Source organism: Bos indicus, chromosome 5 (assembly GCF_029378745.1).
Source record: "Bos indicus isolate NIAB-ARS_2022 breed Sahiwal x Tharparkar chromosome 5, NIAB-ARS_B.indTharparkar_mat_pri_1.0, whole genome shotgun sequence".
Classification (NCBI taxonomy): Eukaryota; Metazoa; Chordata; class Mammalia; order Artiodactyla; family Bovidae; genus Bos; species Bos indicus.
Genome location: NC_091764.1, coordinates 63,898,237 through 63,915,768, shown reverse-complemented (window position 1 = coordinate 63,915,768; position 17,532 = coordinate 63,898,237). Strand labels below are relative to the sequence as shown.

Sequence of the window (17,532 nt, the reverse complement as noted above, 5' to 3'; positions counted from 1 at the left end):
GTCTTATAGTTTATTCATTTGCTTTGGGCACGTCCTTTCCCCTTTCCTCCAATATATAATCTGTGGCCTTCACACTGCAAATTAAGACTGTATCCTCACTATTTTGTATGTTTTATTGACAGTCTCGTTTATCACTGCTAGTTAGCCCACAAATGGAACAACATTTTATATACCTGAAATACATTATTTCACAATGAAAAATTCGTCTCCACTTAGCCAAATCAGGACACAATAGAAATACTCTTGGTGATTTCCTGAGTCATTTGTAATTACAGATGAGAAAATTGTTACTTTTAAATGATAGAAAAAGCACAGTCAGTAGAACAAATTTAACTGGCAATGATTGTAAATAAATTATTTCAGTAGATAGGCTAGAGATTTATCTTTTCTTCTTTTTCTTTTTAAAATATGGAGGATTCATTGTCTCTCTCATATATTTCTTTTGCAAATTTTATTGCTTTAATTAATTCTCTTCTGAATAGCAATAGCAATTTCTTCTGAAATAGCCAACTTCCTCTTTTTTCCTCCACTTCCTCCTCCCTTTTTTAACTCCCTCCTTTCTTCCCTTCTTCTCTCCTCTTTCCCTCTCTTCCTCTTTCCTTCTTTTCTTTGCTCTTTCTTTTCTGTCTTAAAATAATCATCTTATTATTTTAATAATCCCTATAAAGTTTTACTAAACCTGTATGTTCATATTTCATTCTGATTTCTCTCTTCTTAGAAAATTGCTGGTTTTATTTTCTTGTTAAGTTTCATCTCATTAAACTATGTTGGGTACATTGTGATTCTTGGATGCTGTTTTGGAAAATGTCAGTAATAAATTGTTATTGTATCTTTGAAGTATGTTTGTTATTTGATATGTGTGGGGTTATTTTCTGTTCTTGCTTTTGATTCTTTAAATATTAATGCTTGAATCCTAGACAAGGATTCAATTATAGATAATCCTTCATTATCTATAATCAAGATTGTATCTCAAATTGGGTCTAGACTCTAGATAGTAAACTATCTGCTATACCTTTGATTTGCTCACAATAGACTTTCTAATGAAAGAAGAGCACTTCCTCTAAAAATTTATATAATCTAGTCCATGAAGTTGCTCTTTGAATCACCTACAAATATCTTTGGTTGATTGCTTCTTTCTTGGATTAGAATATTAACTAGTTAAATTTGACTTTATTCATTTTATCTGAAAATAAATCTATGGGAGTGAATTCAGTATATAATGGAGCTCCAGTTAGAAAATGAAGTGTATTGTCCTAAAGTCTTCTGACTACGTTGAACATTTTTGCAACTTTATTTCCAAAAAAGAGAAATAAAATCCTTAAGAAAGTCTGAAATCAAAAGGGCCTTAATGACTTTGAGAATTTCATTAGTTTATTAATGGATAATTTGCATGTCATTAGCTTATTACATCCATATGAAGATGATTTGCATTTATTTCAAAATTATTTGTTTTAAAAAAAATTTTTTTTTACTTTACAGTATTTTATTGGTTTTGCCATACATTAACATGAATCTGCCACAGGTGTATATGTGTTCCCCATCCTGAAACCCCCTCCCAATTTCCTCCCCATCCCATCACTCTGGGTCATCCCAGTGCACTAGCCCTGAGTACCCTGTATCATGCATCAAACCTGGACTGGCAATTCGTTTCACATATGATAATATATACGTTTCAATGCCATTCTCCCAAATCATCCCACCCTTGCCCTCTCTCACAGAGTCCAAAAGACTGTTCTATACATCTGTGTCTCTTTTGCAGTTTTGCATACAGGGTTATCATTACCATCTTTCTAAATTCCACATATATGCATTAGTATACTGTATTGGTGTTTTTCTTTCTGGCTTACTTCACTCTGTATAATAGGTTCCAGTTTCATTCACCTCATTAGAACTGATTCAAATGTATTCTTTTTAATGGCTGAGTAATACTCCATTGTGTATATGTACCACAACTTTCTTATCCATTCATCTGCTGATGGACATCTAAATTGCTTCCATGTCCTGGCTATTATAAACAGTGCTGCGATAAACATTGCAAACACAGGAGGATGAAATGAAATAAATTTCTTTGGTTAACTGTAAGGCAACTTGCTGTTGAGGTAAAGAAATTTGAATGTTGAATCTTCCCAATTAATTTAATTTTGCTTATAATGTATACTGAACTTCTTAAAAGACATTTCATACTAATCAGAAGTATTATTTATGTCTATCAAAAAATGAAACAAATTAAACATGATAGCAAAAATCAATACTTTTTAGAATTCCTATTTTTACCTGAACAAACATTTTTAACCTCAAGCTGCAAAATGTTGCAGTGATTTAAACTGAATTATTATTAAACTTAATTGGGTATTTTGTTTTGTTCCTAGGAAATGGAATTCTTTTTTCTGTGATCTCATCAATTACATTTATTTTAGTGTTTTGGAGAATTTTTTGTCAAATGCTGTAAGAAAGATTACCACTTTAGTTTTAAGATATAGGTATTTTCTGCTTGCTAGCTTATAGACAGTTTTCATCAATATAACTTAATATTTCATGCCAGATAACCAAGCACAGTCAACATATTCATGATACTTTTGGAAGATATAAGATGCAACTTAAATAAAAGTAAAAAAAGAGAAGTTAACTAGGCTCATGGTGATCAGTTTGCAATGTATCAGATCATTATGTTGTACACTTGAAACTAAAATCATGTTATATTTCAATTATATCCCTCCCCAAAACCAACTACCCCCAAAACCAAAAACAACTACTCTTCTTGTTTAGACATTAAAGAAAGTAACTGAAATTTAATTTGTTCTTGATAAGCCTGAATGAAAAAGGCCTGTATAATGCATATTACTTGTGGTATACATGGATATATCATAAGAAAGATTAATGATACTTTATTGATTAATATTTTGCTTAAGTTTCAGTGAGACCAATAGGCACTCATTTGATCAAAGATATAACTTTATATTTCAAAAATATGTTTTTTTATTAGAAATCTGAGTTTACCCAGTTCATTAGCTGGTATCTCTGAATAAGAGAAAAGATTTTAAATACATTTAAATTAAAAAATAAATTTTATAGAATATTTATTTAATAAAATAAGCTAAAAAACTTAAATATAAATAATAGTATTTATTTAGAATCTTGGTGTTCACAAAAGACAATTTTATAAACATGCAGATTATTCTTTAATGATTTAGATATTAGATGGTAGTAACTTACACAATACAAATAATTAGTAAGATGGTCAGTTTTTTCAGTATATCATAACTCTTCTTGATAATAAATGCATATCACACACATTATTTGAAAATGTCAACAAAAACTGAGCCCAAGAACAAATGAAATTCTGAAGGGTTTGAGAGTAAAAGAAAATAGTATTGATGACTCCATAAAATTTTCCTCTTTCCTCTTAGAAAGGAAATGTTTAGAAGTTTCAGAATTCTTTTTGATTTGCTTAGGCATTGAAGAATGAAATTAAAACCCTTCACATAATTGTCCCTTTTTAATACATGGATTTGGAGAAGGCTTTTTTTTTTGGTAGGATAAATTCTACTGATCACTCCCAGGTATTTAACAATGCTTCCTTTGGTGTTATTTTACCTTTTATTTAAATACTTATATACTTCAGTTCAAGAAAAAAGAAGGCAAAAATTGTTTAATATTGCAGCAAATAGCTTTAAGAATAGTTTTTAATTGTATACAGTTTTACAGTAATATTCATTTCTCATTTGATTCATACCACAACCCTTTTAGACCAGCAGCTATATGTAATCTCTAAACTCCATTTTAACAGTGTCTGAAAGAGAGACAGAGGTTATTTGAAGTGTCCAAGATTGGTAAAGAATCTGCCTGCAATGCAGGAACTGCATAAGATGCAGCTTTGACCTCTGGACGGGGAAGATCCCCTGGGGGCGGGCATGGCAACCCGCTCCAGTATCTTTGCCTGGAGAATCCTATGAACAGAGGAGCCCGACAGGCTACCGTCTATAGGGTTACAACCACAAAATGCTGATGAAAGAAATCAAAGATTTCTTTGGAAGTCCATCTATTGGACCCAAATAGATGGAGAAATATACCATGTTCATGCATCAGAAGAATCAATATAGTGAAAATGAGTGTATTACCCAAAGCAATCTATAGATTCAATGCAATCCCTATCAAGCTACCAATGGTATTTTTCAGAAAACTAGAACAAATAATTTAACAATTTGTATGGGAAAAAAAAAAAAAAACTCGAATAGCCAAAGCAATCTTGAATCAACCTGCCTGATGTCAGACTATACTACAAAGCTACAGTCATCAAGACAGTATGGTACTGGCACAAAGACATAAATATAGATCAATGGGACAAAACAGAAAGCCCAGAGATAAATCCATGCACCTATGGGCATCTTATCTTTAACAAAGGAGGCAATAATATACAACAGAGAAAAGACAATCTCTTTAACAATTAGTGCTGGGAAAACTGGTCAACCAGCAGTGGAAGAATAAAACTAGAACACTTTCTAACACCATACACAAAAATAAACTCAAAATGGATTAAAGATCTAAATGTAAGACCAGAAACTATAAAACAACTAGAAGAAAACATAGGCAAAACACTCTCTGACATAAATCACAGCAAGATCCTCTATGACCCACTTCCCAGAGTAATGGAAATAAAAGCAAAAATAAACAAATGGGACCTAATTAAACTTAAAAGCTTTTGCACAACGAAGGAAACTATAAGCAAGGTGAAAAGACAGCCTTCAGAATGGGAGAAAATAATAGCAAACAAAGCAACTGACAAAGAATTAATCTCAAGAATATACAAGCAGCTCCTGCAGCTCAATTCCAGAAAAATAAATGACCCAATCAAAAAATGGGCCAAACAACTAAACAGACATTTATCCAAAGAATACATACAGATGGCTAACAAACACATGAAAAGATGCCCAACACCACTCATTATCAGAGAAATGCAAATCAAAAGCACAATGAGGTACCATTTCACACCAGTCAGAATGGCTGCTATCCAAAAGTCTACAAGCAATAAATGCTGGAGAGGGTGTGGAGAAAGGGGAACCCTCTTACACCATTGGTGGGAACACAAACTAATATAGCCACTATGGAGAACAGTGTGGAGATTCCTTAAAAACTGGAAATAGAACTGCCATATGACCTACCAATCCCACTGTTGGGCATACACACCAAGGAAACCAGAATTGAAAGAGACATGTGTACCCCAATGTTCATCGCAGCACTGTTTACAATAGCTAGGACATGGAAGCAACCTAAATGTCCGTCAGCAGACAAATGGATAAGAAAGCTGTGGTACACACAATGGAATATTACTCAGCTACTAAAAAGAATGCATTTGAATCAGTTCTAATGAGGTTGATGAAACTGGAACTTATTATACAGAGTGAAGAAAGCCAGAAAGAAAAACACCGATACAGTATATTAACACATGCATATGGAATTTAGAAAAGTGGTAATGATGACCCTATATGTGAGACAGCAAAAGATACACAGATAAAGAACAGATTTGATGCAGGATACAGGATGCTTGGGGCTGGTGCATTGGGATGACCCAGAGGGATGGTATGGGGAGGGAGGTGGGAGAGGGGTTCAGGATTGGGAACACGTGTACACCCGTGGCGGATTCATGTTGATGTATGGCAAAACCAATACAATATTGTAAAGTAATTAGCATTTAATTAAAATAAATAAATTAAAAAAAAAAGAACAGACTTTTGGACTCTCTGGGAGAAGGCGAGGGTAGGATGATTTGAGAGAATAGCACTGAAACATGTATATTACCATATGTGAAATAGATCACCAATCCAGGTTTGATGCATGAGACAGGGTGCTCAGGGCCGGAGCACTGGGGTGACCCTGAGGGATGGAATGGGGAGGGAGATGGGAGAGGGGTTCAGATGGGGGACACATGTATACCCATTGCTGATTCATGTCAATGTATGGCAAAAACCACTACAGTATTGTAAAGAAATTAGCCTCCAATTAAAATAAATCAATTAATTACACACAAAAAAAGAGTCAAACACGACTGAAGCGATTGAGCACACACAGGTACACACATACACACACCAAGTTACTAAGTATTAGAGAGTTAAGACTTCAAACCAGATCTTCTGATTCTTAGCTGCTTTTGTTATTCTCAAATATTGAATCCTTTTCACCACTTTGTAAGTTACTTATCTGAGAATGGAAGAGTTTATATAACACCTCTTACATGGTGGAGAGGTGAGAAGCATAGAAACTGGGCAAACTTCAGGTTTCCTTCTGATTTTCAGACTGTTTTTCCAAAGGTGATTTGAAGGAAGGAGTTTTACTTTTAAAGAATTTTGTTTTTACTTGGGGCAAGAACTAATATTTGTATAGTGTTTTACTATTCATTGAATGGCTTCTCTTTTATGTTCTAATTTAATGTTCTTATCAGTGTTGAGCAATAGGCACTATTATTATTATTTTCTACAGGAAAGAAAAAGAAAAATAAGACTAATTGATACTCTAGTGGTCATATTATTGGTAATTTGCATAGCTGGGCTTCCTTGGTGGCTCATATGGTAAAGAATGATGTAATGCAGGAAATTCCTGTAATGCAGGAAACCTGGATTCGATCCCTGTCCCTGGGTTGGCAAGATCCCCTGGAGAAGGGAATGGCAATCCACTCCAGTATTCTTTTTTTTTTTTTCACTCCAGTATTCTTGCCTGGAGAATTCTATGGGCAGAGGAGCCTGGTGGTCTACAGTCCATGGGGTCGCAAAGAGTCAGACATGACTGAGTGACTAATACTTTCACTTGCATAACTGGTACTTTGCATTCAAGTCCTTTAAATTCAGGGCTTATAAAATAATACTATTTTTAGAAAAGAAATGTTAAAATGGGGTTTATTTTCTCTGAAATCTCGTCATTAGAATAATTGTGTCAGTGATAGAACTTGTCTCATAAATGAATTTCCCTCTTAAAATAATTTCTTAGGCTTGGAGGAGGAAAGTGAAAGAGTATACAAATATAAACAACACACTATGTTCTGTGCCATGGCTGAAAGTTATTAATTTTTTTCAACCTTTTAGGGTCTCTTTCCTACTGTGTTGCTTTCTCTTTTATATGAATCTTCAACCCTTTATTCTAGTTCTCTATCAGAATGATGTATAATTTCCTAAATGTCTTTTAGCAGGATGATAACTTTTTGTTTGTAAACAGGGTGTTTGCTTGCACCTCAAGTCTTCCTTCAGACTAAATCTCAGGTATAAGTTATCTGGGAATACTCCATTTTTAAGAAAGATATGAAGAGGTATACTGTTATTTTACTATATTCATTCGGTTAATAAAATTAGATAAATTTTGCCCAAAAGATCTCTAGTAATTGTATGGGTCAGTCAATGAATGCTGTGTGTGTATGTGTGTGTGTGTGTGTGTGTGTGTGTGTGTGGTGGTGGTGGTAGTTTGAATGATTACTCTAAATTTCTAGTCAGTATCTAATATACTTTTATGATTATCTGTTTAATAGTAGCCATATTGTTCAGCATATTTTCTTCTGTTGTATTTTTTTTTCCTTCTTAGGGACATTGTTCTCAAACTGCTTCAATATGAGGCATCAACAAATGTAGCAGACAACAAAGGTTATTTTCCTATTCACCTGGCTGCCTGGAAAGGAGATGTGGAAATTGTGAAGATTCTTATTCATCATGGACCATCACATTCCAGAGTCAATGAACAGGTGCGTTTGTCAAATATTCACTCATGCTGTGATTTTTGAGAGTTTTATGAAGTCAAAGCCACATTGAAAAATTAATTATTTCTGTCGTTACCCTGCCAAAGATCATCCTACTGCTGAATTTGCTAAAGGAGACATTTGAAAACGTCTTTGGCATTTGTTTATAGGTACAATGGCACTAAGTTGGACATTTGTAAAGATATTTGTTAATAATAAAATCCCACATAAATTAAGTAGTTCTAGTATTTTTGCCTGCCTTACATGAGCATCCATTTTATAGTTATTGAATATTTAAAGATAAAACAATTGACATTCATAATGTGAAAGTAGTTTTTCTTAATAAAATTTTTGATGCTAGAACAATGATGATAGCTATCATTTCCATAATACTTTACCATTTACATAGCACTTTTATATTAAGTGCTATTTTGTGAATTAAAATGCAAATACAATGTATGCAGTTGCTAGTCACATATTAAATAAAAAATTTCCTGTACACACACACACACACACACATATGCCTAGAGTAAGTTCAGTAAAACACAGCAGCAGGATGAAACTGACAGATAAAGTCAAAATATTTGCAACTACATAGTATCCATGTTACACTTAATGCATATATTAAAAAATAATGCCATTCTCAGTGTTCTAAATAAATAAGACCAGATTCCAGAAAGTAAAATACAGTCCTCTAGTACAGTATAATAATAAATGAGCTCTGCATGCCCCCTACTGTTCCCATTTTGTAAAACTATATTTGAAAACCAGCGTGCTGCCCAACAATTGAATTACAAACAGGGCATTAAGCTGCAGGTTGGCCGCTGTCCAGTATGGGTGCAAGGAGGTTACTCTAGGGCAAGCACATCTAATATAGTACAATTAGCATATTGTTCATATGGGTATAGACTTTGCAGACACTTGACTGAAATTCAGATTAAAAATGAATACTTGCCAGCTGTATACAGCAAAGGGAAGAAAATATAATAGTTTTCTTACATCAAAATGCAGTTGTGTAAAGAACTAATCAGGAAAAATGTTTTATTAATTGGAAAAATATCTTGTTAATATATATCACAAAAATGTCTATGTTTTCATGTTACAAAACGCAGAATATTTTTATGAGAATAGTTAATTCAAGTCTTTACAAAATGATGGATATGGCTGTCTTTATTTATTATCTAAAAAGGAAATTTATGAGAATGCTTCCTGTTCCTCAGAAAACCAAGTTAAAAGATCATTGGTGGGATGAGCCATCTGGTGGTTATTCTTAAAACTGAATGCCCAAAGCAAACCTAAAGTAATAAGATGGAAAAACAAACCAAGGTTAAACAATGGAATATTAGTTTCTACAAGCAATATTTTTTAAATGACATGAAAATAAGGAAAAAAACCCTAACCAACATTTACATTTGAATGTTGAAGATTTTATTTTATTATTATTTTTTTAAATTTTATTTTATTTTTAAACTTTACAATATTGTATTAGTTTTGCCAAATATCGAAATGAATCCGCCATAGGTATACCTGTGTTCCCCATCCTGAACCCTCCTCCCTCCTCCCTCCCCATACCCTCCCTCTGGGTCGTCCCAGTGCACCAGCCCCAAGCATCCAGTATCGTGCATCGAACCTGGACTGGCGACTCGTTTCATACATGATATTATACATGTTTCACTGCTATTCTCCCAAATCTCCCCACCCTCTCCCTCTCCCACAGAGTCCATAAGACTGTCCTATACATCAGTGTCTCTTTTGCTGTCTCGTACACAGGGTTATTGTTACCATCTTTCTAAATTCCATATATATGCATTAGTATACTGTATTGGTGTTTTTCTTTCTGGCTTACTTCACTCTGTATAATAGGTTCCAGTTTCATCCACCTCATTAGAACTGATTCAAATGTATTCTTTTTAATGGCTGAGTAATACTCCATTGTGTATATGTACCACAGCTTTATTATCCATTCATCTGCTGATGGGCATCTAGGTTGTTTCCATGTCCTGGCTATTATAAACAGTGCTGCGATGAACATTGGGGTACACGTGTCTCCTTCCCTTCTGGTTTCCTCAGTGTGTATGCCCAGCAGTTGAGGATTTTAAATAGCATAGAGAAACTGTTATTTTCTGTGATGTTGAATAAATCAATTTAAATATAAATTTTTTTTTTTTTTGAGGAGATTGGACTTCAAAATTCTTTTTTCAATTCTGTTACTTTATGTTGTGGTTTCTATTTTAGATGAGTTGAAATTTTTTGAGATTTTTTAATACCATGTTTTCCATGTTTTTTGTTTGTTATGTACATACTCCTTTAGTAGTAACATAGATCTCTCATTCAGTGTTATTTCTTCTAAAAGTTTCTGATGTAGGAATTTTGTTTTCATAGGTAAATTTTGATTTTAGCTTTATTCTTCTCCCCCCCCCCCACCCCCCGCAATGGGACAGAAGTATACTAATTAATTATATACCTTTATGTATTTAAGCAATAGAGGGCAGGAATGAAAATGATAACGAACATTTACTGAGACTTATGATAACCGGGTGGCTTCCCCAGTGGCTCAGTGGTAAGGATCCAGCTGCAATGTAGGATACGTGCAGGAGACACAGGTTCAGTCCCTGGATTGGAAAGATCCCCTTGAGGAGGAAATGGCAACCCACTCCAGTATTCTTGCCTGAAAAATCCTATGGACAGAGGAGTGTGGTGGGCTATGATCCATGGGGTCACAAGAGTCTGACACTACTGAGCACACATGCAGGCCAGGCAATGACGGTTAAATAAGTAAGCACATATGACATGCAATGGTGTGTGCTTTGCACATAGTGTTAGCTATGATGGTGACTGTGCTGATATCATCCTCCCTTGGTTTATAGAACCCTCATTTAGGACATTGCATTTTTGTTACTAAAATTTCATGTTCCCATTTCTCCTAATTGACCTTTCCACCTCATGGCGTAGTCATACTGCATATACCTACACTATCTGCCCAAATAATTGAAAGGTCCATTTCTCTTGCAATGGGGTTCAATTTTCTTGATTTTAACATTTATTATTCTGCTAAATTCCTGGGGAAATCTCATTGATTTTCAGCTGAAACAGTTATATTTTTATTTTGAGTCACACCATGCGACTTATGGAATCTTAGTTCCCTGGCCAGGAATCAAACCCAGGCCCTTAGCAGTGAAAATGTGGAGTCCTAACAACTAGACTGCCAGGGAATTCCCTCAGCTGAAACACTTATAAGCTACACGTGTAATATTCCTTAACTTGTCTGGATATGGATATAGACCTGCCTCTCAATTCCTGATTATATTTCAAAAAGATATGGGTTAATGTTAGGGCCAGTACGTCTTTGTTCTCTTTGCAAAAGAAGCAAGGATTTATACTTAAATGGAAGATAAAATGAAACTTGATTTGGGAAACATCTCTGTAAATCTTTCATTATCAGAGAATTTACTCTCTCAACTATATTTGGGAAAGCCAGTCTGTTAAAGGTGTATTGTTATTAATCTCTCTCATTAGCAGATGTCACAGAGGCTTGATTCACAGTGCTGATAACACTAACCATCTGGGCCCAGCAGGGCTACCAACTAACACAGCTAAATGGTTTATCACTCTTGGAAGTTAGAATATATAGTTTAAGGAAAAGTTCGATTCTTTCAACTGAAGTGATAGAAATAAAATGTGATAAATGATAGATACTATTACCAAATATTAAGTACTATTAGGCATACTTATTAAAACACATACATTTTAAATGTATGTTTTCAAAGCATCTCAGGTTTTCAGTTCAGTCGCTCAGTCGTGTCCAACTCTTTGCAACCCCATGAATTGCAGCACACCAGGCCTCCCTGTCCATCACCAACTCCCGGAGTTCACTCAGACTCACGTCCTTCGAGTCGGTGATGCCATCCAGCCATCTCATCTGCTGTCATCCCCTTCTCCTCCTGCCCCCAACCCCTCCCAGCGTGAGAGTCTTTTCCAGTGAGTCAGCTCTTCGCATGAGGTGGCCAAAGTACTGGAGTTTCAGCTTTAGCATTATTCCTTCCAAAGAAATCCCAGGGCTGATCTCCTTCAGAATGGACTGGTTGGATCTCCTTGCAGTCCAAGGGACTCTCAAGAGTCTTCTCCAACACCACAGTTCAAAAGCATCAATTCTTCAGTGCTCAGCTTTCTTCACAGTCCAACTCTCACATCCATACATGACCACTGGAAAAACCATAGCCTTGACTAGACAGACCTTTGTTGGCAAAGTAATGTCTCTGCTTTTTAATATGCTATCTAGGTTGGTCATAACTTTCCTTCCAAGGAGTAAGCGTCTTTTAATGTCATGGCTGCCTCACTATACTTCGATTTTCATAACAAACTGTATTTCTGAAAACTTGCACTGTATGTCTTAACAGAACAATGAAAATGAAACTGCCCTACATTGTGCAGCTCAGTACGGACACTCGGAGGTAGTTGCTGTTCTCCTGGAAGAGCTCACCGATCCTACTATCAGAAACAGCAAGCTGGAAACACCTCTGGACCTGGCAGCCCTCTATGGACGGCTTAGAGTGGTCAAAATGATCATCAGTGCACACCCTAACTTAATGAGCTGCAACACCCGAAAGCACACACCACTACACCTTGCTGCACGCAATGGTCACAAGGCAGTTGTTCAGGTGCTGCTGGAAGCAGGAATGGATGTGAGCTGTCAAGTGAGTCTTCTTGTAGCTGTGCTTCCAAAACAATGGTGTTCTTGCTTTCTTTGAGATACAGATTTTGAAATTTACATCTTAATTACATGTTAAATTTACAGGAAGAAATATTAACATTTTTAAATCAAGCAAATGGTCCACATGTGTTTTTGTAACTACTAAATTCAAAGTATCCTGCCACATTGTTGGGAAATATGGAGGGATATAAGCCCTAGTCTCTAACCTCATTCTAACTTGAGGGCTTTCCACATGAAAAATTATTACTAGATGGCAGTTATGTGTGGTCTTCTTAGTAATTGTTTCCTTTATTCCAGTATCTAGCACACAGCTTGACATACACCAGGAATTCAGTCTAAAATTGAGTGAATGAAAGAAATAAATGAAATTGACTTTAATTTTTGAGTACGTACTTTGTGTTTAATATGTTGACACATTTAGAATCTATATCTCACAGCTATCTTGTGGGATTGAGAGCTATTAAGTTTCAGTACGGAGGTGAGGAATCAGATTCAAAGACTAAGAAACTTGCCTAAGGACACATGACTCAAAAACCCAGAATGTGAATTAAGATTTACTGATTAAAGTCCAGGCCTCTTTCTACAATAATGTACTTGCGTACATGACTGATAAAGGAAGGATCACTATACCTAAAGGCAATAAGAAAATTTTTTTTTAAACTTTACCATTTGCATAGGTGAAAAACTTTCTCTTAAAATCTTCCTTGATCATCCTCAGAGCAGAAACCAATAGTTCCCTGCAGTGCTCACAAATTCTTGTCTTCTGTGTTATGTTCCTCCCTCCTTCTACCCTCAAAATAATTCTTAATTTCCATACTAACTCTATGCCAAGAATAGTTGAAGAGTATTCTGAAGTATGGTACTTTTTACTAGGCATTAGTGATACCACGATGAAAAAATAGATATGGTCTTCATTTCCACTAAACTTACAGTTTATTAAAGGGAATAGATAATCATATAACATTATAATGTAGTACTATAAGTGCTAAGATGAAGATTAGATTGATGTGGAACACACAGGGAAAGTGTTACACTTTAGGGGCAAGCAATACTTCCTGAGTGAAATTATATTTAAGATTTGACATGTAGTGTAGGTCCGTGGTTCTCAATTGTACTACCTAGACCCTTATTATTGGGGCTTCCCATGTGGCACTGGTGTTAAAGAACCTGCCTGCCAAAGCAGGAGCTGTAAGCTGTGGGTTTATCTCTGGGTTGGGAAGATCCCCTGGAGGAGGACATGGCACCCTGCAGAATCCCATGGACACAGGAGCCTGGAAAGCTACAGTCCATAGGGTCACACAGAGTTGGACACAACTGAAGCCACATAACACCACACACGCATCGCAGGTGACTGAGTCAGAACTCACGGTGGTGCCCAGAAATCTGGTCAGCAAGCTCTCTAGGTGATTCTAATTCAGGCTGAAGATTGAGAACTGGTGGTGTAGGTGATGGTGAGGTAAAGAGGGCTAGGAGTTCTATCCTGCCAGGCAGAGGGACCAGCTTTTGAGATTCTAGGGGAAGAAAACAAGAGAATGATACTGATGAAATGTTTAGTATGCTTGGAACATGAATAAGGTACAGAAGGTCTGGGGAAAGTTGGGATAGACAAGAAAGGATATGGAAAGGAAAGCTGCTACTGCTAAGTCACTTCAGTCGTGTCCGACTCTGTGCGACCCCATAGATGGCAGCCCACCAGGTTCCCCCGTCCCTGGGATTCTCCAGGCAAGAACACTGGAGTGGATTGCCATTTCCTTCTCCAATGCATGAAAGTAAAAAGTGAAAGTCAAGTCACTCAGTCGTATCCGACTTTTAGCGACCCCATGGACTGCAGCCCACCAGGCTCCTCCGTCCATGGGGTTTTCCAGGCAAGGAGAATATTTTCCAGGTTTTTTAAGCCACATTAAATTGTTGTGATTTTATTTGACATTACTATTTATTTACACATCTGTCTCCTCTGATAGAATGTAAATGTACAACCTCAGAACACCCCTTAACTATTCTTGGTGTAACTGCTACTGCTAAGTCGCTTCAGTCATGTCCGACTGTGTGCGACCCCATAGATGGCAGCCCACCAGGCTCCCCCCTCCCTGGGATTCTCCAGGCAAGAACACTGGAGTGGATTGCCATTTCCTTCTCTTGGTATAGAGTTGGTATTTAATTAATGCATGTTGAATTGCATGAGCTCACTGGATAGTCACAAAAGCCTCGTGAGGTAGGCATTACTACTCTTATGTTATATCTGAGAATGACTGAGGGTGAAAGAAGATGAGTGACTTATAAACATAACAAGGTCAAATGGCTACACAGAGGCACAGATATTTCCAAAATTAAGCTTTTGGATTTTCTTTCTAGAATCTCTTCTTTATTCCACACTCCTCTTCTGTCAGAGAGTGCTAAGATTACAAACAATATGTATGGATGCATAAAAGGATATAATTTTTTTAACCTTAGCTCTCCTAATCTTTTTCCTTCTTCTTCTTTTTTTCTAGACAGAAAAAGGGAGTGCACTCCATGAAGCAGCTTTGTTTGGAAAAGTGGATGTTGTACGAGTTCTGTTAGAAACAGGTAACTATCATGATTCTCCATGGAGCTTATCTTGCCAAAAACTATTTGTACTCCAGAAGTAGACAAAGGAAAATGACACAATCCACCTCACCCGACATTACCTTTTTACCTCACTCTAAATTGTATGTATGTAGAACCATGTAGGATTGAGCCTCAGTGTTAAGGAAAAAAACTGATATAAATGTTCATCTTCCTTTTCAATAGATTCTTTAATCAAAAGCTTTTAGAAGTGATAATTTTATGCTTTTAAATCATATTAAAATATATTAGAGAAACTACCAAAAGAGGGAGAAAATCTCTGCCTTCTATAGGAGAGAGGAATTGATCCCTGTGAAGCTGTGACAATTGAGGTTTGTGACAATTGCTTGATTTATTAAATAATATACAATTTTCCCTAAGTTTCTATATTGTTAACAGTGGTAAACAGAAATTAGAGTTCCCTATCATTATAGGGGACTGGAATGCAAAAGTAGGAAGTCAAGAAGCACCTGGAGTAACAGGCAAATTTGGCCTTGGAATACGGAATGAAGCAGGGCAAAGACTAATAGAGTTTTGCCAAGAAAATGCACTGGTCATAACAAACACCCTCTTCCAACAACACAAGAGAAGACTCTACACATGGACATCACCAGATGGTCAACACCAAAATCAGATTGATTATATTCTTTGCAGCCAAAGATGGAGAAGTTCTATACAGTCAACAAAAACAAGACCAGGAGCTGACTGTGGCTCAGATCATGAACTCCTTATTGCCAAGTTCAGACTTGAATGGAAGAAAGTAGGGAAAACCACTATACCATTCAGGTATGACCTAAATCAAATCCCTTATGATTATACAGTGGAAGTGAGAAATGGATTTAAGGGCCTAGATCTGATAGATAGAGTGCCTGACGAACTATGGAATGAGGTTCATGACATTGTACAGGAGACAGGGATCAAGACCATTCCCATGGCAAATAAATGCAAAAAAGCAAAATGGCTGTCTGGGGAGGCCTTACAAATAGCTGTGAAAAGAAGAGAAGCGAAAAGCAAAGGAGAAAAGGAAAGATATAAGCATCTGAATGCAGAGTTCCAAAGAATAGCAAGAAGAGATAAGAAAGCCTTCCTCAGCGATCAGTGCAAAGAAATAGAGGAAAACAACAGAATGGGAAAGACTAGAGATCTCTTCAAGAAAATCAGAGATACCAAAGGAACATTTCATGCAAAGATGGGCTCGATAAAGGACAGAAATGGTATGGATCTAACAGAAGCAGAAGATATTAAGAAGAAATGGCAAGAATACACAGAAGAACTGTACAAAAAAGATCTTCTCGACCCAGATAATCACGATGGTGTGATCACTGACCTAGAGCCAGACATCCTGGAATGTGAAGTCAACTGGGCCTTAGAAGGCATCACTATGAACAAAGCTAGTGGAGGTGATGGAATTCCAGTGGAGCTATTTCAAATCCTGAAAGATGATGCTGTGAAAGTGCTGCACTCAATATGCCAGCAAATTTGGAAAACTCAGCAGTGGCCACAGGACGGGAAAAGGTCGGTTTTCATTCCAATCCCAAAGAAAGGCAATGCCAAAGAATTCTTAAACTACTGCACAATTGCACTCATCTCACATGCTAGTAAAGTAATGCTCAAAATTCTCCAAGCCAGGCTTCAGCAATATGTGAACCGTGAACTTCCTGATGTTCAAGCTGGTTTTAGAAAAGGCAGAAGAACCAGAGATCAAATTGCCAACATCCGCTGGATCATGGCAAAAGCAAGAGAGTTCCAGAAAGACATCTATTTCTGGTTTATTGACTATGCCAAAGCCTTTGACTGTGTGGATCACAATAAACTGCGGAAAATTCTGAAAGAGATGGGAATACCAGACCATCTGACCTGCCTCTTGAGAAATTTGTATGCAGGTCAGGAAGCAACAGTTAGAACTTGACATGGAATAACAGACTGGTTCCAAATAGGAAAAGGAGTACATCAAGGCTGTATATTGTCACCCTGCTTATTTAACTTATATGCACAGAACATTATGAGAAATGCTGGACTGGAAGAAGCATAAGCTGGAATCAAGATTGCCAGAAGAAATATCAATAACCTCACCAATGCAGATGACACCACCCTTATGGCAGAAAGTGAAAAGGAACTAAAAAGCCTCTTGATGAAAGTGAAAGAGGAGAGTGAAAAAGTTGGCTTAAAACTCAATATTCAGAAAACGAAGGTCATGGCATCTGGTCCCATCACTTCATGGGAAATAGATGGGGAAACAGTGGAAACAGTGTCAGACTTTATTTTGGGGGGCTCCAAAATCACTGCAGATGGTGACTGCAGCCATGAAATTAAAAGACACTCCTTGGAAGGAAAGTTATGACCAACCTAGATAGCATATTGAAAAGCAGAGACATTACTTTGCCAACAAAGGTTCGTCTAGTCAAGGCTATGGTTTTTTCCTGTGGTCATGCATGGATGTGAGAGTTGGACTGTGAAGAAAGCTGAGCGCCAAAGAATTGATGCTTTTGAACTGTGGTGTTGGAAAAGACTCTTGAGAGTCCCT

At 36.6% G+C, this 17,532-nt stretch overlaps 1 protein-coding gene across 11 annotated transcripts in view; it reads left to right on the top strand.

Annotated features, from left to right (window-relative positions):
* ANKS1B (ankyrin repeat and sterile alpha motif domain containing 1B) overlaps positions 1-17,532 on the top strand; it is a 1,154,742-nt gene that overhangs the window by 153,484 nt on the left and 983,726 nt on the right. For all 11 annotated transcript variants that reach the window (XM_019961140.2, XM_070789581.1, XM_070789585.1 and 8 more), the window contains exons 3-5: positions 7,564-7,720; positions 12,112-12,408; positions 14,915-14,990. In XM_019961140.2, coding sequence (XP_019816699.2) covers positions 7,564-7,720; positions 12,112-12,408; positions 14,915-14,990 — 530 coding nt within the window. The remainder of the gene's footprint in view (positions 1-7,563; positions 7,721-12,111; positions 12,409-14,914; positions 14,991-17,532) is intronic.